This window comes from Trichomonas vaginalis, chromosome I (assembly GCF_026262505.1).
Source record: "Trichomonas vaginalis G3 chromosome I, whole genome shotgun sequence".
NCBI classification, from domain to species: domain Eukaryota; phylum Parabasalia; order Trichomonadida; family Trichomonadidae; genus Trichomonas; species Trichomonas vaginalis.
In genome coordinates, this window is record NC_067203.1 from 11,509,071 (window position 1) to 11,526,633 (window position 17,563).

General features: G+C 33.1%; 7 protein-coding genes across 7 annotated transcripts, besides 2 other annotated features; 2 read left to right on the top strand and 5 right to left on the bottom strand.

Moving 5' to 3' along the window:
- Positions 1-500: part of a mobile genetic element that runs on past the window's edge.
- Positions 317-770: a mobile genetic element.
- Positions 771-940: 170 nt separating this feature from the next.
- Positions 941-2,078, bottom strand: TVAGG3_0969580 (carboxylic ester hydrolase protein; the record flags this gene model as incomplete). The annotated part of the gene is made up of 1 exon (XM_001325039.1): positions 1,539-1,859. One exon carries the CDS (start codon positions 1,857-1,859, stop codon positions 1,539-1,541), a length of 321 nt encoding a protein of 106 aa, XP_001325074.1.
- Positions 2,079-2,356: 278 nt separating this feature from the next.
- TVAGG3_0969590 (heteropolysaccharide binding) lies at positions 2,357-5,235 on the bottom strand (the record flags this gene model as incomplete). Its single annotated transcript, XM_001325038.2, has 1 exon — positions 2,403-5,195. The coding sequence occupies one exon, from the start codon at positions 5,193-5,195 to the stop codon at positions 2,403-2,405; it is 2,793 nt and encodes a 930-aa protein (XP_001325073.1).
- Positions 5,236-6,075: 840 nt separating this feature from the next.
- TVAGG3_0969600 (spectrin binding) lies at positions 6,076-7,594 on the top strand (the record flags this gene model as incomplete). The annotated part of the gene is made up of 1 exon (XM_001325037.1): positions 6,337-7,434. One exon carries the CDS (start codon positions 6,337-6,339, stop codon positions 7,432-7,434), a length of 1,098 nt encoding a protein of 365 aa, XP_001325072.1.
- Positions 7,595-7,888: 294 nt separating this feature from the next.
- Positions 7,889-8,426, bottom strand: TVAGG3_0969610 (PX domain family; the record flags this gene model as incomplete). Its single annotated transcript, XM_001325036.1, has 1 exon — positions 7,894-8,304. One exon carries the CDS (start codon positions 8,302-8,304, stop codon positions 7,894-7,896), a length of 411 nt encoding a protein of 136 aa, XP_001325071.1.
- A 2,551-nt stretch (positions 8,427-10,977) lies between these two features.
- Positions 10,978-12,687, bottom strand: TVAGG3_0969620 (uncharacterized protein; the record flags this gene model as incomplete). The annotated part of the gene is made up of 1 exon (XM_001325035.1): positions 11,044-12,009. One exon carries the CDS (start codon positions 12,007-12,009, stop codon positions 11,044-11,046), a length of 966 nt encoding a protein of 321 aa, XP_001325070.1.
- Positions 12,688-13,283: 596 nt separating this feature from the next.
- TVAGG3_0969630 (GTPase activator protein) lies at positions 13,284-15,827 on the top strand (the record flags this gene model as incomplete). The annotated part of the gene is made up of 1 exon (XM_001325034.2): positions 13,298-15,787. The coding sequence occupies one exon, from the start codon at positions 13,298-13,300 to the stop codon at positions 15,785-15,787; it is 2,490 nt and encodes an 829-aa protein (XP_001325069.1).
- A 353-nt stretch (positions 15,828-16,180) lies between these two features.
- Positions 16,181-17,234, bottom strand: TVAGG3_0969640 (myeloid leukemia factor family; the record flags this gene model as incomplete). The annotated part of the gene is made up of 1 exon (XM_001325033.2): positions 16,200-17,234. One exon carries the CDS (start codon positions 17,232-17,234, stop codon positions 16,200-16,202), a length of 1,035 nt encoding a protein of 344 aa, XP_001325068.1.
- Positions 17,235-17,563: the final 329 nt, after the last annotated feature.

Consider the following 17,563-nt stretch of genomic DNA (forward strand, 5'->3'; position numbering starts at 1 on the left):
TAGGTTCCAATTGTTTCTTTTGATATTTTATCTAATAAATCAAAAACTTTATCAACACCTGTACATTTATTTAAATAATAATTTGTGTAAATATCATGGTCTTCTTTCTTAATCGTATTTGTTGCATATGTTACATTTTTCAGTGCTTTTTTGAATTTTTCAGAATCAAGAGGAGGTGAAAGTAGGATACAGGGGTATTCTTCATTATCAATAAATTGTAACTTATGTTTACGAATAAATTTAGTACCTTCTTCTGAAAGTGTTTCGTCTATTTCACCATCTAATAAATTTTTAGTAGATTCCAAAAAGTAATTTTTATATCTTTCCTCATGTGATTTTTGAACTGCTGATTCTGAAGCTGGGATATTCATTAAACCCTCTACTTCATTCTCAGCATTTCTCAATTCACTAATTTTTTCATCTATTTCATCTCTTATTTTTTCCAGTCTTTCAATTTCATCATATTCATCATCTTTAATCCGTTCTTCATAATATTCAGGGAAAACATCAGGTTCTTTAGGTTTTTCTTCTTTAGATGTGGGATATAAGAAATTTATAACATCATTTTTATTCATTTTTCCATCATAATCAAACTCATTTAAAAACTCCGCGAATTTTTGACAATTTCTTAAATAATATTTACTAACTTCATAACCTGCCTCCTCTAATATATCCTTTATTTCCTCATTTGTGAATCCCAATTTTTTAACGTTGTTAGTTTTGACGCTCATTTTCTTACGAAATAAAAAAAATAAATTATTCAAAAACGTGAGACATGAATTTTTAAAGTTTATGAGGTCTTTGATTATGACTTCATTGATTTCATTCAGGATTTAAACAATGTTTAATTAATCGCGGAATATCTGACATCATCTATATATAGCTTCTTTTATAAAAGATAAAAAAATAAATTATTTTAACACTAATGTTAATTTTTTAATGCGTTTATGTTTGGGCTGAGTGTAAATGTCTTACATTTTTGTATCATTTTTAAATCTTGATTTATTCAAAAACGTAAGAATAAAAACCGTAAGAATCATACATTTTTTACTTCATATGTTAAAAAAATGATACAAAATCGTTCAATATTGTATGAATTCTTACGTTTACAAAAAATGTCACATAACCCATCCTATCCTACTACTCCCATTCCACAGAAATCGAATCTTGAGCCAAGTCCTATAAATTCATATATGCTCACAATACTCATAAGCAAATGCATAGAAAAGATTATTAAAAACAATTTGAAATTTTAATCTAATGCAAAAATATCTTCACTATCAGAATTTGACTTCTTTTCATCTTCACCACCTACTTGTTCGTATTCTTGTTCTATTTCTTCATGAATTATTGGCTCATTTGGAATTTCTTGGATTAATGGTTGTTCTTTTACGAATTTTTTTTCTGCTTTCTCTTCGGACATGACGAAATCATCACTGGAATCTTTATCTTCCTCTTCAGCCTTTTCCTGTTCAATCTTTATCTTTTCTAATTCACCTTTTCCGAGATTTTCTTCTCCTTCATGATCTTCTGGAAGTTCATCCTGCTGAATCTCCTAGAAGATATACTTTCTCTGGTGCGTTTTTCTCCAAAACATGTAAATATAAGTTTTTGATGAATGAAAACAGCTTCGTATATGTCCACCTTGGTGCAAGATCGTAATCTGGAATGATAAATGTTGCATTTGTACGACTAATAATAGCTCCAACCATAAACCACTGGAAGCTAATCATATTTTGAACGTAAGCACATCCATGAACGTAAAATACTACTTTATCAGTAGCACCTGTCTTTGGTTGTAATATCCAATAATGTCTGTCTTCGAACTTTGTGTAATTAATGTTTAATTTTCGAACCATATAAAATGGAACTCTTTCTGGAGTATCATCAAATACTCCCTTCTTGATTATACCATCGAGTTCGGGTTTGAAATTTAATGCATAGATGCAAAATTGTACAAATTTAGATAAAATACTTTCGTTTGGATCTAAATTATGGATTGTGAATCCTGGTTTAACAACACAACGTATGCTAAGAACAATGAGAGAATAGTAATAATGGATAGGAAGATAATCAAGAGTTTTCTCATAAATTTATGTAAACTATTCAAAGATCCGATCACACAATTTTATTAGACTTGGAGTAATATTACTCCAAGTGTATTTTTCGATTCATTTCACAAAAAAATTATCGAAATCCTCGTAATTTACCCGGCCATTTCAAAACGAGCATCTTTCAATGAATTCAAGATGTACATCATACTTCCATATTGTCTCAAAGCTATACTTGAAGTATTTTGTTTCAATTTCGTTGCTTTTATTATCTAAATTTAATTTGAACTCTCAAAAAGACATAATTTTAAAAATAAAGATCATTTTTACTTAAAAATGAGCATTAAAGAATTATATTCTGTGGGAATCACGAACGAGTTGCATTACGTGGTTGTTGAGCTTATCGTTAGCGATGATTTCTTCGAGTTTGTATGGATAGCGATAGCGCCACTTGTGGTTTGGATCGGCTGGAATGTTGATTCTTTCAGCTTCAGCGGATTGAAGTCTTAACTCTGGGAAGATTGATGTGATATCCTGGAGAAGGAAGATAGCCCACATGGAGTTGGACCAAATGTTCTGCTTGAGGATATCTTCTTGGACTTCTGGAGAAAGTGTCTCTGGGCAAGCATCATGTCTGAGGAGGACGTTGTACCAGAAGTTTTCTCTTGTTGCCTTTGTCTCCTCCCACCATCCGCGGAGGGATGATGTATCGTGTGTTGATGGGCATGCAACGGAGAGATAGCCGAACTTGTGGAAGTCATCGAAAGCTTCTTCTGGAATCTTTGACATTCTCTGGACGTGAAGAGAAAGGATGGCTGATTCATCAATAGCTCTGATAATACCGGTTGTGATTTGACCAAGGTCTTCGCCGCAGATGAGCATCTTTGTAGCGTTCTTGAGGACGTTGAGCTTTGGCTGAGCCTTCTGAACCCAAAGGTTTGTCATTCTCTCGTAGAAGAATTTGTGAGCTTCTTCCTTGACGCGCTGCTTGAGGCCTTCATCGAGTTCGTTCCATGATGAGGAAACGTAGACAACTGGACCCTCCTTTGTTGGTTCTACGTGATCCTTGAGAACTTCTGTTCTCATGTGGAAGAATCCCTTTCTTTCTGGATCTTCGATAAGGATGACGTTGCCAATGAGCTGGAAGAGGCAGCATCTGTAGTGTTCACGCTTCTCTTCAGAGAGTGTCTTGTCGTTGTCAAGAGCTTGAGCAACTTTCTTCTCGTTATCGAACTCTGGCTTGAATTCGTAGTAATCATCTTGAGCGTTCCATCCCTTGCTGTTGAAATACTTGTGAGAAACGTATTCAGCATCTTCATGGAACTTTTCGCAGAGGATGTGCCATCTGACGTATGGCTTTGTGAGCCTCTCGATATCCCAAAGGCCCATTCCGTTGAGTTCGTCGTGTGAGAATGGAACAGATGGGAAGAAGTGTCCGAGAAGGCCTCTGACGCATGTTTCACGTGGAACTTCCCAAATTCTGAAGAATCCGAGGATATGGTCAACTCTAAGCTGGTGATAGAGTTCAGCCATTCTTGTGAGTCTTGAGCGCCACCATGAGAAACCATCCTTCTCCATGGCTTCCCAATCGTATGTTGGGAATCCCCAGTTCTGGCCATCAGAAGAGAAGTCATCTGGAGGAGCACCAGCGCACATATGGAGTCTGAAGAGTTGTGGGAATGCCCAGCATTCAACAGAGTTGATGTTGACACCAATTGGAAGATCACCCTTGAGAGCGACGTGGTTCTTTGTAGCGTAGTCATATGACTCCTTGAACTGCTTGTCGGCGACGTATTGAATCCAGTAGATTTCGAGTAAGTCATTCTTCTTCTGCTTGCAGACTTGTTCAAGCTCTTCTGGTGTGATTGTTGAGTACTTTGGCCATTTGCGGAATTCTGTTGTCTTGTACTCATCTCTGAGAAGGCAGAAGAGAGCGTATGGCTTGAGCCATGATCCGTTCTTCTTGAGGAATGTAGCAAGGCCGTTTGTAACGAAGCTGTCCTTCTCAAGCTTGAAGATTTCCTTGAGATACTTCATCTTGAATGCAAAGACTTCTGGGTATTCAACTTGTTCGAACTTCTCGAACTTTTCCTTTGCTTCAAGGATTTCCTTCTTCATAGCTGCTGGAAGCTTGTTTGTGATAGCGAGGAGATCGATGTAAACTGGATGAAGAGCGAAGCAGGAAACTTGGCGATATGGGTATGAATCGCACCATTCTCCCTTCTCTGTTGTATCGTTAATTGGAAGTAATTGGATGAGAGAAGCACCCATCTTGTTGCAGGCATCAACACACTTCTTAAGATCTGTGTATGAGCCAATGCCTTGTGATTCATTTGTTCTGAGAGAGAAAAGTGGAACATAAATGCCCATTCCCTTGAAGAGGTTCTTGTTAGGGCAGATGAACCAATCCTGAACGTAGTTGATTAAGACTCCATTGACAGCAACTGGAGCTGGGCAAACTCTGTTTGCGCAATCTTCCCAAATAAATGTATGATCATTTGTGTTTTCGATGACGTACTTGTATTCGAATGGGAATGATGTCTTTGCAAATCCTTTGTTTCCTGTCCAAATTGGGAAACTTCCATCAACTAAAGCTAATGAGTTCTTTGGATCCCAATTACCAAGTTCTGGAACATTACCAACGATTCTAACAATTTGATTTGGTCTAACATATGGGCAGTTTGTAGCAAAGTATGTTTGAATTAATTTTCCATTTTGCTTGATAGCAATTGGTTCGCTCTTTGTTGGGTTTTCTCTTGAGTTAATGGCTCCAACGAATGTTGCGCGGCTGAAAGCGTCGAGAACGTTATCTCTCCAGTGGAAATTATCTTCAATGTTGATAACGCATTGATCATTGAGAGCGCCAAGAACAAGTCTGTGATTCTGTTCTGGTTCCCATTGTTGGTAGTCACCACTAATGATAACATACTTGTATTCAATGAAACGATATCCTTGAGACTTTGGTAATTCGACATTGACGAACCAATAATCTAAATTGTGTTCGAATTCCATCTTAATTGCTTTCTTAGCATCCCAATTTCCAAGTTCTGGGATATTTCCAGAAATGAAGACTTCCTGGCCGAATGCAGTAGATACTCTCACATGGAAGTGAGCAATGATTCCATTGGCTGATGTGGAGATCATCTATTTGGTTGTTTTTGTTGAAAAATGAAGTGAATCATTGAGAACTTCAGAAAATATTTTATTTCAGAATTGGATAAATCAATGATTCTTTGCATATGCAATCTTCATCTTTAGAGGGACCATTTTCCTGACTTTTTTGTTTTCAGAAGATTATAGGCTTGGTTAGAATTGAAAAAATTGTGACAATCGTTTACGAACGCGCAAAAAGAAAATCCTAAATTGATTGCAAAGCATAGATTAGTATTTTAATATCCGTCATAATCTACCGAATTTTCCATAAATTCAATTCTTCACAATTTCAATCTTCACTCAAAACTCATTATTTATGCCCGATCGAGCCATACTGAGGGCAAATATAATTATTATTCATTTTATTGTAGCTTCCTACTTTAAAACAATTACAATAATTTTTACAAAATAATTCTGATCGGGTAAAAATCAATGCCGGTCAAGCCAAACTTTGAGAATATATTTCATATACGAAGGAGATCCATATTCGTTAATATTGGATTTTTGATCAAATCCTTATTCACTATTATTTGATTTTTGACTATATCCATATACAAACCACTAATATGGCCAGAATTTTAAAAGTTATTATTAATTGCTGGCGCAATTGCAATTGGTTTTACTATCAATAAAATTTCTTAAAAAATAGAGCTGTGATAATGCATTGAACCATAGCAGTGTTGACAATTAATTCCATATGCGCTACATCTTGATAGAACTAAGACTATGTTTTAATGATATTACCCAAACTTCATGGAATTTCAATCAACAATAAACTTGTATCCAAAACATATGTATTTTATTACTTTATTTCTACTCATTCCGCTTCGACCAAATAATACATATCGTCACTTTACATTAGTTCAAAGTGGTAAAATTCGGTCAATTCAAATTTTCCATTTTTCTTGGGATTCCTATGAGCGTTGATTATTTAAAAGAACATGATGGTTTCATAACAACCATAGAGAGAATCTTTCACTTAAAATCAAATGAATCTATATGCTTGAATTACATCGTGTTATCACATAACAATCAATTCCTTGATTATCTTATTAATCATGATATCGTAAAGCCAAACGAGTTTGATTTTGAAGCAATCTTAAATGCACAAAACTTAAAAGCAATCTTTATTATGTTCGAGAAAGATAAGAATTCAATAATACCATACTATGCTGCTTTCTCACAAACAATGGATATTCTAAAGAACGAAAAAATGGATTTAACAATTAGATCCCCAAGCAACAAAACTCTTTTGCATTATGCAACTTGTTATAACAATGTAGATATGTGTAAATTTTTATTAGACAATTTAGAGACATATCATATTGATATTGATGCTGGAGATAATATGAGTCAAACACCTCTTCATATTGCAGTTAATTTTAATAATATAGAAATAACAATGCTTCTTATTTCGTATGGTGCAAATATCAAGGCTGAAAGTTTTGGCGAATGGACTGTTCTTCATTGGGCAGCGGGATGTAATTGCAGTAGAGAATTAACAGAATACCTTATCTTGCATGGTGCTGATATTAATGCAAAAGATATTTTAGGGAGAACAGCTCTTCATTATGCAGCAAAAATTAACAATAAAGATGTTGTTGAAAGTCTTGTGATGCATGGCGCTGATATCAATGCAAAAGATGAAAAGGGATACACAGCTCTTCATCACGCAGCAAGAGATAATTGCAAAAAAATAGCGAAAATTCTAATTATGAATGGAGCTAAAGTAAATGTAACAGATATTAATTGTGAAAATCCTATTCATTGTGATGAAAAATTAACTGATTTTCTGATTTCTCTTGGAGCTAATATAAATGCAAAAGATAATCAAGGGAAAACACCTCTTTTTTATTCAGTAGCAAGAAAGAGTAGACAAACAGTAGAGACGCAAATTTTGCATGGTGTTGATATCAATGCAAAGGATAATGATGGAAGAACAGCCCTTTATGAAACAGTTATTAATAACAACGAAGAAATGGCAAAAGTCCTTGTAACTCATGGAATAAAAATCAATTCAAAAGACAATGAAGGGAAAACTGCCCTTCATCACGCCGCAATTATGGGTTTCATGGAAATTGCAGAGTTCCTTATTTTGAATGGGGCTGATATAAATCCAAAAGATAAAAATGGACAAACTCCCATTGATGCTGCATTAGATGCAGGAAATAAAGAAATGGCAAACTTTCTTAGTTCAAAATCAAAGTGTCCTTTAATGTATTTATTGTAATTTTTATTGAAAAAAACAATTATACATCTTTTCTTTCCTTTTTATCAAATTTACAAGCAGTTTTGTTTTTTCCACCTTCTATTTCTATTTGTTTTTAAGAAACACCTACCCTAACAGTAATTCCAGTATGTCTAACATTATGTTCCTTCGCAGTAAACGTTTACGAATCAAAACTCTTCGAGATTTCGTTTTTATTGAAAAAAGTTCTTTTGATGGCATTTTAAGATTTGGATCTTCAGATTTTCATTTAGGTTATGTTTTGGATAATGGAAAATATTCGATTGAGTTAATTAAATTATCATCAAATGGAACCAAGCAACAACTACAATTATTAATCGAATTAACTTATGATAAATTAAATGAATATATATGGTATTGCAAATAAAAAATGTTTCAATTAAAAGAAATACAAACAATTTATAAAAAACATACAAACAAACAATATATATTCAATGCATCTTATTTGGCATTGACTGATATGTTGAATGCCTTTCTGAATTCATCGCTATCTAAGATGCAAGGTATTAATGAAAGTGATGAGAGATAAGAATCAAGATCTTCGTATCTTTTCTGTAAGAAATCAATGCTTGTGTTGAAGAGATACTTCTTTGGTGGGAAAGCTGGGAATTCAATGTTGTTTGGAAATTGTTCATGCAGCTTTCTGTTTAATTTTTCTAATTGAGAATATCTCATGGTTAAGTTGTGAACAAGGACTTTGTTTTCAACTAAGACACCAACTTGGATCATGTAGTAAGCAACATTTGTTTTCTTATCAATGAAGAAGTACTCAATGTGGATGTAAAATGGTTGCTCCGAAGCAGATTGGAATAACTGACTCTGCTTTGTCTGGCTGAGTGATGGGATGGACATGTAGGGTTGTTAAAAATATCAAAAATTAGCGTTTTGAAGACACCATGGTGTCTTATAATTTTCCCTTCCTTATTGGCGTGTAGAAATAAATGCGCCAATAGATTGAAGAAGAAGAATTGTTTTTCTCTTAATGAACTTTAATCCTTTTGATATAAGAATATTAAAAACATTAATATAATTTCGATTTCGGAAATTAAATTTCCAAATTTTTTGTCGATTTCGGAAATAACAGGATCCCGCATCCAACACGCAACAACAAAAACAAAACACACTTTTTGGTTCTTTCATCGTTTTAATCGTAATTTATGTAATACATGATTTGGATAAATTTTACAAAAATAGAACCTATATTATATTCTTTTCAAAGATTCTTGCAAATCATCAAAAATAATTGTATTTTAAAAAACAATCAAATTATTCTTTCATTATTTTAAACTTAAATTAGTTTTTATGATTGACTAAAGCAATCATATTTATTCATCATTAAATAAACAAAAAAATAATATTTGAGAGTTATTTCAAAAAAAACGCATTGAATTTATTAATTTGTCTCAATTTCAGTATTATAAATTTTTATAATTTCAATATTTTGAAATACACTTTTTAATATTTCAATATTTATGATATTTCAATGTTTTAAGTGGTCTCAAATTGAGCTTCTCAAATATAAGTTGGCCTATTCAAATAATAAAATTAAATAATATTTAAATAATAAATAAAAGTAAGGGTTTCGTTTTGCTAAAATTGTCACTTTTATAGCATATTTGTTTTTGGATGTTTTGCGAAACAAAAAAAAAAACTATGATATACAATGTGTGTGTAAAGAAAATACTTTTATTTACTAGTTAAAAAATCATTTGGTATTGATCAAGTTATTTTTTCTGGATAAGATATTATATGGATAATTGGATAGAAAATACAATTATATAATCTTGTACCTGGTTTAATTAAGCTAATTGTCATCAGAAACTTGTAATTTTTATGAATTTCAGATTTTTTTTCATTACTGCTTTTCTTAATAGGTCAAGTTCTTATTTACGTTATAAAGTATGATATTTACAAATATCAAGTTATCATGTTTTTTGAGAAATTATGAGAAACAAACAAAAATGAAAAAGATAGGAATAGCAATGAATAGTGATGTGGGTATAGAAAATGTAAGAGATATGAATGCAAAGCAATCAGTATTTAGGATATTGACCATAGATTTCGAAAAAAAAATGCTGCATATTGAGCGAAAACTATGATTATATTATAAGGCTGTCATTTAAAGCATAATGAAACTATTCCCTTTTCATTTTAATCGAATAAGATAGTAAAGATTTTTGAATTAGCTAGAAACTGATGAGATGTTTTCACAAATCAGATTTTTAATCTCTATAATGCATAATTCACTCAATATCTCAATTTTGATATTGCGAGATATTTTTGCTATCGGTTTCGCAATTTTGACACAATAGCAAGAGGGTTCTATAAGCATTATTATCAACGTAGAATCTGAATATCATATCAGAAAATGTCGCAAATCTGACATTTACCCGACCAAATAGCAAAAATAATTGAATACTTTTCGCAAAACTTTAAAAATCGATAAAAATATGAAATATAGATATTAAAGAGACTTTTTATATAATATTCATAAAGATTTTCCAAAAATATGATACCGCAAAATTAAAAAAGTGACGTCTTGAGTGGAGTCAAAGGTCGAAATTGCTTGCTAAATGTTTTTTTAGCGAAATTGCGTATTGTACGTTTTTTTCGCAAAACGAAACCCTTAATAAAAGTGATTGAGGTCATAGCAAAACGGCTGTTTCAGTCATTAATTCTTAAAAATAAAAAGGGTAAAAACTAAATACAATGGGTAAAATTCAATAGTGTCTGTGCTATCGTTCAATTTGAAGGTGTCTTTTGAAACCGCAAGACACATTGAATTTTTGAATAGTGTATTATGGTTTGACAGACACCAATGAAAAAAATAAAATGATATTTATTTTAAATATATAAGATCCTTATATAAAATATAAATATTTTATCGTTTTATTTTCTTGTTTTAGAAATGTTTTTTATTGAAAAATCAATAAAACTAACTCCAAAATAAAATTTTTGATTTAAAGACACTATGATGACACCAGGCAAATCTTCCAAGACACCTATCGTCGGGAATCTAACAACCCTATGGACATGTAGGGCATCGATAAATATGATCTTCATGTAAAATGAGAAATTCAATGTCGAAGACCAGATTTCCCCTCAATTTTTTCTGTCGAACTTCTCTCAAAATAATTTCTGAGGAGATAAAAACACATCTTATTAGAAATATAATGATAAGTGATTTTTTAGAATTTCTAAATTGAAATCGGGTTACGGTTATTTGCTTATATGTAGTTTTAACACTAGAATTACTATCAACATCATATGGTAATTCGAAATATCAGCTCCATTAATGAAATAAACGCATTTTTTTGAGAGAAGTAAAAAAATGGCGTGTAAAGTGTCAAAATATTTGATGATAATCTCATTTATAAAAAAACTCATTATTATGGATATGAAACTTGTTTGATAGCAAAACATTCATTTAATATCTAAACTGGGAGTTTGTATTACTAAGATTTCGAATAAAAAGCATCGTATTATAAAAATATAAAATCAATCACTTTGAACACCGATATATTTAATATGAATCAAACAAAAATCTAAACTTTATACAACAAAAGCAATCAAAACATATATGAAAGCTAATCATCCGCCAAAGAAATTATCAGGCATGTAAGAACTTCTGATAAACATTGGGATGAGGAAAATGAAGAAGCAGAAGACGGATGTGAGCATATCTTCTCTAATATTTCTGTAGAAAACCTCTTCCTCTTCTGAATTAAGGAGTCTAATTGTTTCAACATTAAGTGAATCATTCTTGAAGTTAATATCAAGAGGTCTTTCAATCATAGAGAAATCACCTCGTGTAAGATGATGTCTAATTAGAATAACTTCGTCAATAATTGGTAAGAAAATCGAAAACATCAGCTGGAATATAACTAAACGTAAGCCATACTTAATACCATAGTAGATGAATACAACTAAACAGAAAATAAATAGAACTAAATTTTCGTAATGAATATAACGAAAAGGAAGGTATTGGTGCCACATGTGAACAATATATGTGAAGCACACAGTAAATATGAATTGGAATACTGATGTAAATCCAGCAGCAATAGCGAAAAGTCCTAAAACTGATAAAGAAATAAACCAAACAGGAATCAAAAATTTCATTGATAATCCGGATAGTTTTGTGACTGTGTATAAAAAGAAAGCAGCACTAGAAACAAGCATCGATGGTAAAGAATATTCAAGTTTGAATTGAGTTGAATAGAGATAGCATGGGCTGTTACAGCCTATTACGGTTGCCATTGGCTTAATAAGTGTATACGCATAACTAATTTGATGAAATATCGATAAAATGCTTAATCGGGAAATACTGTAAAGGCGAGAAGCTTTTTGAAATTGACCAATGCGAAATATAGTTGGAAGAATTATTAATAAGACAAGTGAAAGAATAGCCATTGGATATGGTTCGGACCATCCAAAAATTGGTGTGAAAAAGAAGCCAAATTTATAAATAAAGTCATTGCCTAGAAGGCATCTGTTCCAAATTGAGTCGCTAATGCCATTGGAGAAATAGTAATCAAAGTTCTCCGGAGGCGTCGTCATTTTTCAATTTGAATAACCAGAAAATTTCAATGTTTCAAATCTAAAGTAACATTAGTGTATTTGAAGATTTGATATGTTGATTAAGTCTTCTACAAGGTGACAGTTTTAAATACATAATGGGAAGTGATATTATCAAAGATTCATTGATTTTCAATTACCATTCGTATTCGGCTTCGATATTATGTTGACAAAGCATATCGATCAAATAATTATACGTTTTTAAACTGAACCATGTCAGTTTAATCCTTTATCTGGCCAAATTCTTTTGATCAGAAATTGAATAAACAATGCTATGAACTATTGATCAAATCTAAATGTATACTATTGGTATTGATTTGCTTTGGCAAGCTAATCAATAATGTTTATTTAGAAATATGAGTATTTGATAAATTCGAAACGAATAACTTGAAATCCTCATATATTGGAACTTTTACTGAGAATAATCATAAATATATATCAAACAATGAGAAAATTACGCAGAAATAGCCAATTGTGTTTGAGAGATAGCGAAACTAAGAAAAGTTCAGATGTGATAATGTATGAAATTTGTGTTTTATTGATTAACAGTGTTCTTTCTCATATGATATTATAGAAAACTAATACCTACTTGAATTTAATATTTAAAATTATTGAATTTCTCAACATTTCTTAATAAAATGAAAATGATTAAGTTCCGAAAAGATGTATTACTCTTCTCAGCCTTATATTATAGATTTTGAAATTCCAAAAAAAATTCAAAATTTTAAAAATGGTTTGAAAAAATATGAATTTCATAATAAAAAGAGTAAAATGAAAAAATTTTGGAATCTATAAACTTATTAAAATTAGTTATATTATGGTTTTGAACCAAAATTAATGGTATTTTTCTTATAATTATGATAATTTAATATTTAATTTGGAAATAACGTCATGATTTATTGCCAAAATAGTAAAAATTCAATATTTTAGTTAGAAATTATTTGTTTATTAAGTATTATATAAATGATAAATAAAGAGTGCTATTAAAGCTATTATTATGTATTATCGAACTCAGATTACAACATATTTCATCAACAAAACCTGTCCATATGAGAATAATCTCATGAAACAGAATCCTGGTAGAGAATTTGAGTGATTACACAAATAAATCATAAACACAATGGATGAATCATGCATTTAGGCCGAATGCAACGCAGAGGCTCTGTGCTCAATGATGATAAATCGATGCAGAAGATGGAAATTTAAACGATACAAATTCAATACTATTCAATTTATCGTAAATTCTGAACGATAACACACAATCTGCAAAATGACGACAAAGCCTGAATACAAAGTCCGGGCGCAAGCGGCTATGCATCTTCCCGAAAATGCACAGTGTGCAGATTGTTTAGCAAAAGATCCAAGATGGGCTTCTTCGAAACTTGGCGTTTTTATTTGTATTAACTGCTCAGGTATTCATAGAGGCCTCGGCACACACATATCTTTTGTCAGATCCGTTGAACTCGATCAATGGAAAGAAAATGAAGTCACCATGATGGAGAAAGTCGGAAATGCAAAAGCAAACGCTTATTGGGAAAAGAATTTACCAAAAGATTACGTTCGTCCGAATACAGAGGACCGTGCTGGCATGGAAAAATTCATTACAATGAAATATGTAATGAGAAAATGGGCAGATACAGAAGTTGCCGCTCCAAATGAGCTTATTCTTGATCCAAATGCAAAACCATTCAAGAGAAATACTCCTCCACCAGCTCCTGCCCCCGAACCAATGCCACAAAGGCCTCCAAATCCTCAAATGAATCCATATTACCAAGAAAGCCCAAGAAGGCCTCAAGAGCATCGTATGATCGATGTGGATCCAAACCAAAATGCCAGTGAGGCCTTTGTTTGTATGCCTTTCCCAGATCAAAACTCAAAATCCAAACCACCGCCACAACAGTTCCAACAACCACAAGATAGGCAACACGAGAAAAAGAAGAACGATCCTGACCAGCCAAGTAAGGCAGAAAAGCTCTTCAGCGACGTCAAAAAAGGATTTATGGGATTTGTTCAGAAAATCAAAGAAAGCGTCGACAAAGACGATAAATACGATAACGCAGAACCTCGTGAGTCCACTCAAAAGGAAAAGAAACATGTTTCCGACTTTTTCAAGAGTCATGATAAAGAAAACAAAGGAGAACAGCCACAGAAACAACAAAAACCACAACAAAACAAGCCAATCAAGGGCAACCAACCACCACAAAAGAAACCAGCTACGGATTTGTTCGAAATGGACGGAATTGAGTTTGTCGATAACGAACCAGAGCAAGAACCACCGATAGAGCCCAGGACAAAGCCAGCGCCACCTCCAGAATCCTACAGAAAAGAACAGAAAACAAGTGGAGACTTATTCGACAATCCAGACATCGAAGTACAAGAATCAAGCGACAACAACCTTCTAGAAAACGATTCTACGGATAATAATCCAAGCAACGGCTCAAACAAACAAAATAGCTTTGATCCGTTCGCTGCACCGGTAAAACCATTACAGAATGACTCCAATGACCCATTTGGAGCACCTCTACCTCAAGGAAACGATGCTTTTGGCACTCCAAGCACTCAGCCAAAATCTATTTTGAAGAAAGAGAAACCAAAGCAAGAAAACGACATATTTGGTCTACTCGGAGATTCCGAGACATCTCAGGAACCTCCCCAGAAGCAAGAAACAAAGAACGATGACGTATTTGCTTTACTTGGCGATACAAAGCCTTCTCAACCACAAACATTCGATCCATTCGCAAATATACCATCACAAACACCATCCGAACCTACGAAACCTGCAGAAAGAAAGGCATCTTTCGATCCATTTGCAAATCCAGGCAAACAAAACCCTTCAACAGACAATTTATTCGACCAAAAGTCTACAAATAAGAAGAGTGACTTTACTCCCATCAAATCCCAGAACAACGACGTTTTCGATTTACTTGGAGACTCATCCCAGCAAAAGAAGGGCGATTTCACCCCAATTAAATCGCAACAACGTCCTAAAGAGTTCATTCCAAGTCCTGCTAACTCTGTAGATATCTTCGCTGCACCTCCAGCGAATCAATCAGCAGATCCTTTCGCAAATCCTGGTCCATCATCATATTTATTCGCAAAATCTTCTCCATCGGCAGATTTATTTGGTCAACCAGCCAAAACGAAGACACAAAACAACTTTGCCGATGATTTGTTCGGCCAACCATCAAATCCTCCGAATAATCCATTTGCGAACGCCGCCAAACCATCAAATGCATCAAATGATCCATTTGCCAACCCTCCGAAATCATCTGTTCCTCAATCTTTCAACGATCCGTTCGCAAATCCACAAAATGCGGCCAAATCCACTGATATCTTTGGAAACAAGGCTGCTCCAACCAACCAAATGAACGATCCATTCGCTAGCCCTCAAAAAGCAGCTCCTTCTACAGATATCTTCGGAAATTCACAGAAACAAACGAATCCTGTCAATGTTATGAACGATCCGTTTGCAAATCCACCAAAGAACATCAAACCAACTCCAATTGCAAACGATCCATTTGGAATTCCGCAGAAACCTCAACAAAACCAGCCAAAGACGATGGCAAACGGTCCATTTGCACATACAAGGCCACAGAACAACACAAGAGATCTGTTTGGACCTCCTCAGCAACAAATTCCAAGACAACAAGGATATTCTATGGCAAAGGACGTATTTTCTGCAAAACCACAGCAGCAGAATCAACAGCAACAGCCGAAGAAAGAAGAAAAGCCAAGAGATCCTTTCGCTGGTTTAGCCTGATTTTAATTTTAATTTTTTTTTATTTGTAAGTAAAAAATTAATCTATTCAATATTTAGACAACAGTTTTTTAAAATACATTTGTTTTCAAAAACAAAACTTTTATTGAAATTTTTTATAATTTTCTTTTCTATTTTAATTAGCAAGTCAAAATTAATATATTCTACATTTGAATAACGATTTTCACAATTCATTTATTTCTAGAATAATGTTTATGATGGAAATTTTATATTTTCTTTTCAGTTTTATTTACAAGTAGAAAATCAATCCATTTCCTATTAAAGAGCTTTTCATAGCTCAAATTGGTCACCAACTAATTTTTAATTGGATAAATCAAATCATTTTTCATGATTTTTAGTTTGTTTAGCTATTTGTTAAAAAGTTTTAAATAAATATTTAATAAATTAAAATTATTTATTCTTGAGGGAATGCTTTCATCCACTTGGCCTTGAAGTCTTCAAGTTCATCATCATTGATTGCCTTTCTTGTTTCAAACTGTTCGATATCACCATCTGTATAAATAATCTTCTTGAGTGTCATTGATTGGTTTCCAATTTCTCTTGTTTCTGTAACAATGACAATTCCTGTTTCTTCACTTCGCTCTGTGCGAATTGTGTGCTTAAATCCGCCTTTCTTTGTAATTGTTCTTGTTTCACATGTGAAGTCTTCATCTTCTGGTTCAGAAACTATCTCTTCTGGCTCTTCTTGTTCAGGAACTATTTCTTTTGGTTTTTCTTCTTCAACAACTTCATTCTTCTTATCTTCTACAACAACACCACATTTCTGAAATTCATTGGATGGTTCTGGAACATGGATTGGCTCTTCTAAATCATCCTCTTCTTCTTCATCGTAATCTGAATCTGAAAACTGTTCTTCTTGCTTTGGAAGCTCAACTGGAAGTTCTTCTTCTTTCTTTGGAATTTCGTTTGTAAATTCTTCTTCCTTCTTTGGAATTTCGTTTATAGATTCTTCTTTCTTTGGAAGTTCAACTGGAGGTTCCTGGTTCTTTGAGTTCTCTATTTTGACTGGCTTCCAGAATTCTTCTGCCATTTCCTTTGGAATTCCAAATTCATCAACATCATCATCATTGTCGAAAGTAGGAAGTCTCATGTGAGGAAGATCGAAAAGATCATTATTTTCCATCATTGGTTGAGGAACTTCTGGAATTTCTTTCTTCATCTCTGGCTTTTGAGCTTCTTCCTTTTGTTTTGGTTTTTCAACTTCTTTCTTTTGTTCTGGCTTTACGTTTTCGGCCTTTGGTTTCTTTTCACCTTTATTCTTCTTGTTCTGCTTTGTGATGTTGGATCTGAAGTAAAGATACATTTGTGGGATATCATAATTGTCGTATAAAAGATCATTCAACATATTACGCATTTGGACTCTTCTTGCAACCTCATAGAAGGAAGGAACTCTTCTATAGTAGATTGGGCTCTCGAATACTTCAAACATCTCGAAAAATGAAATGATTCCAGGATAAAATTTTCTCTTATCAAAATTCACTCAAAAATTGGCCGACCAGATTTTTTTGGCAAAATTTTTTGTCGTGCAAAAAAGCCGGACAATCTTCTTTCTCTATGATTGGCTGGGCAAATTGCAAGCAAGATTTAGGCATAATTAGCCGACCTACCACCAACAGCTAGATTGTGCGACTATTAAATCCAAAATCTTTTTATTCATAAAAAAGATTTACAGACAATTATTCCAATTTTGCAAAAGGAGTTTCTAATCATTGTTCCAACTACCAAATTCCAAGAACTCGAATATTTAAATTGGTAATC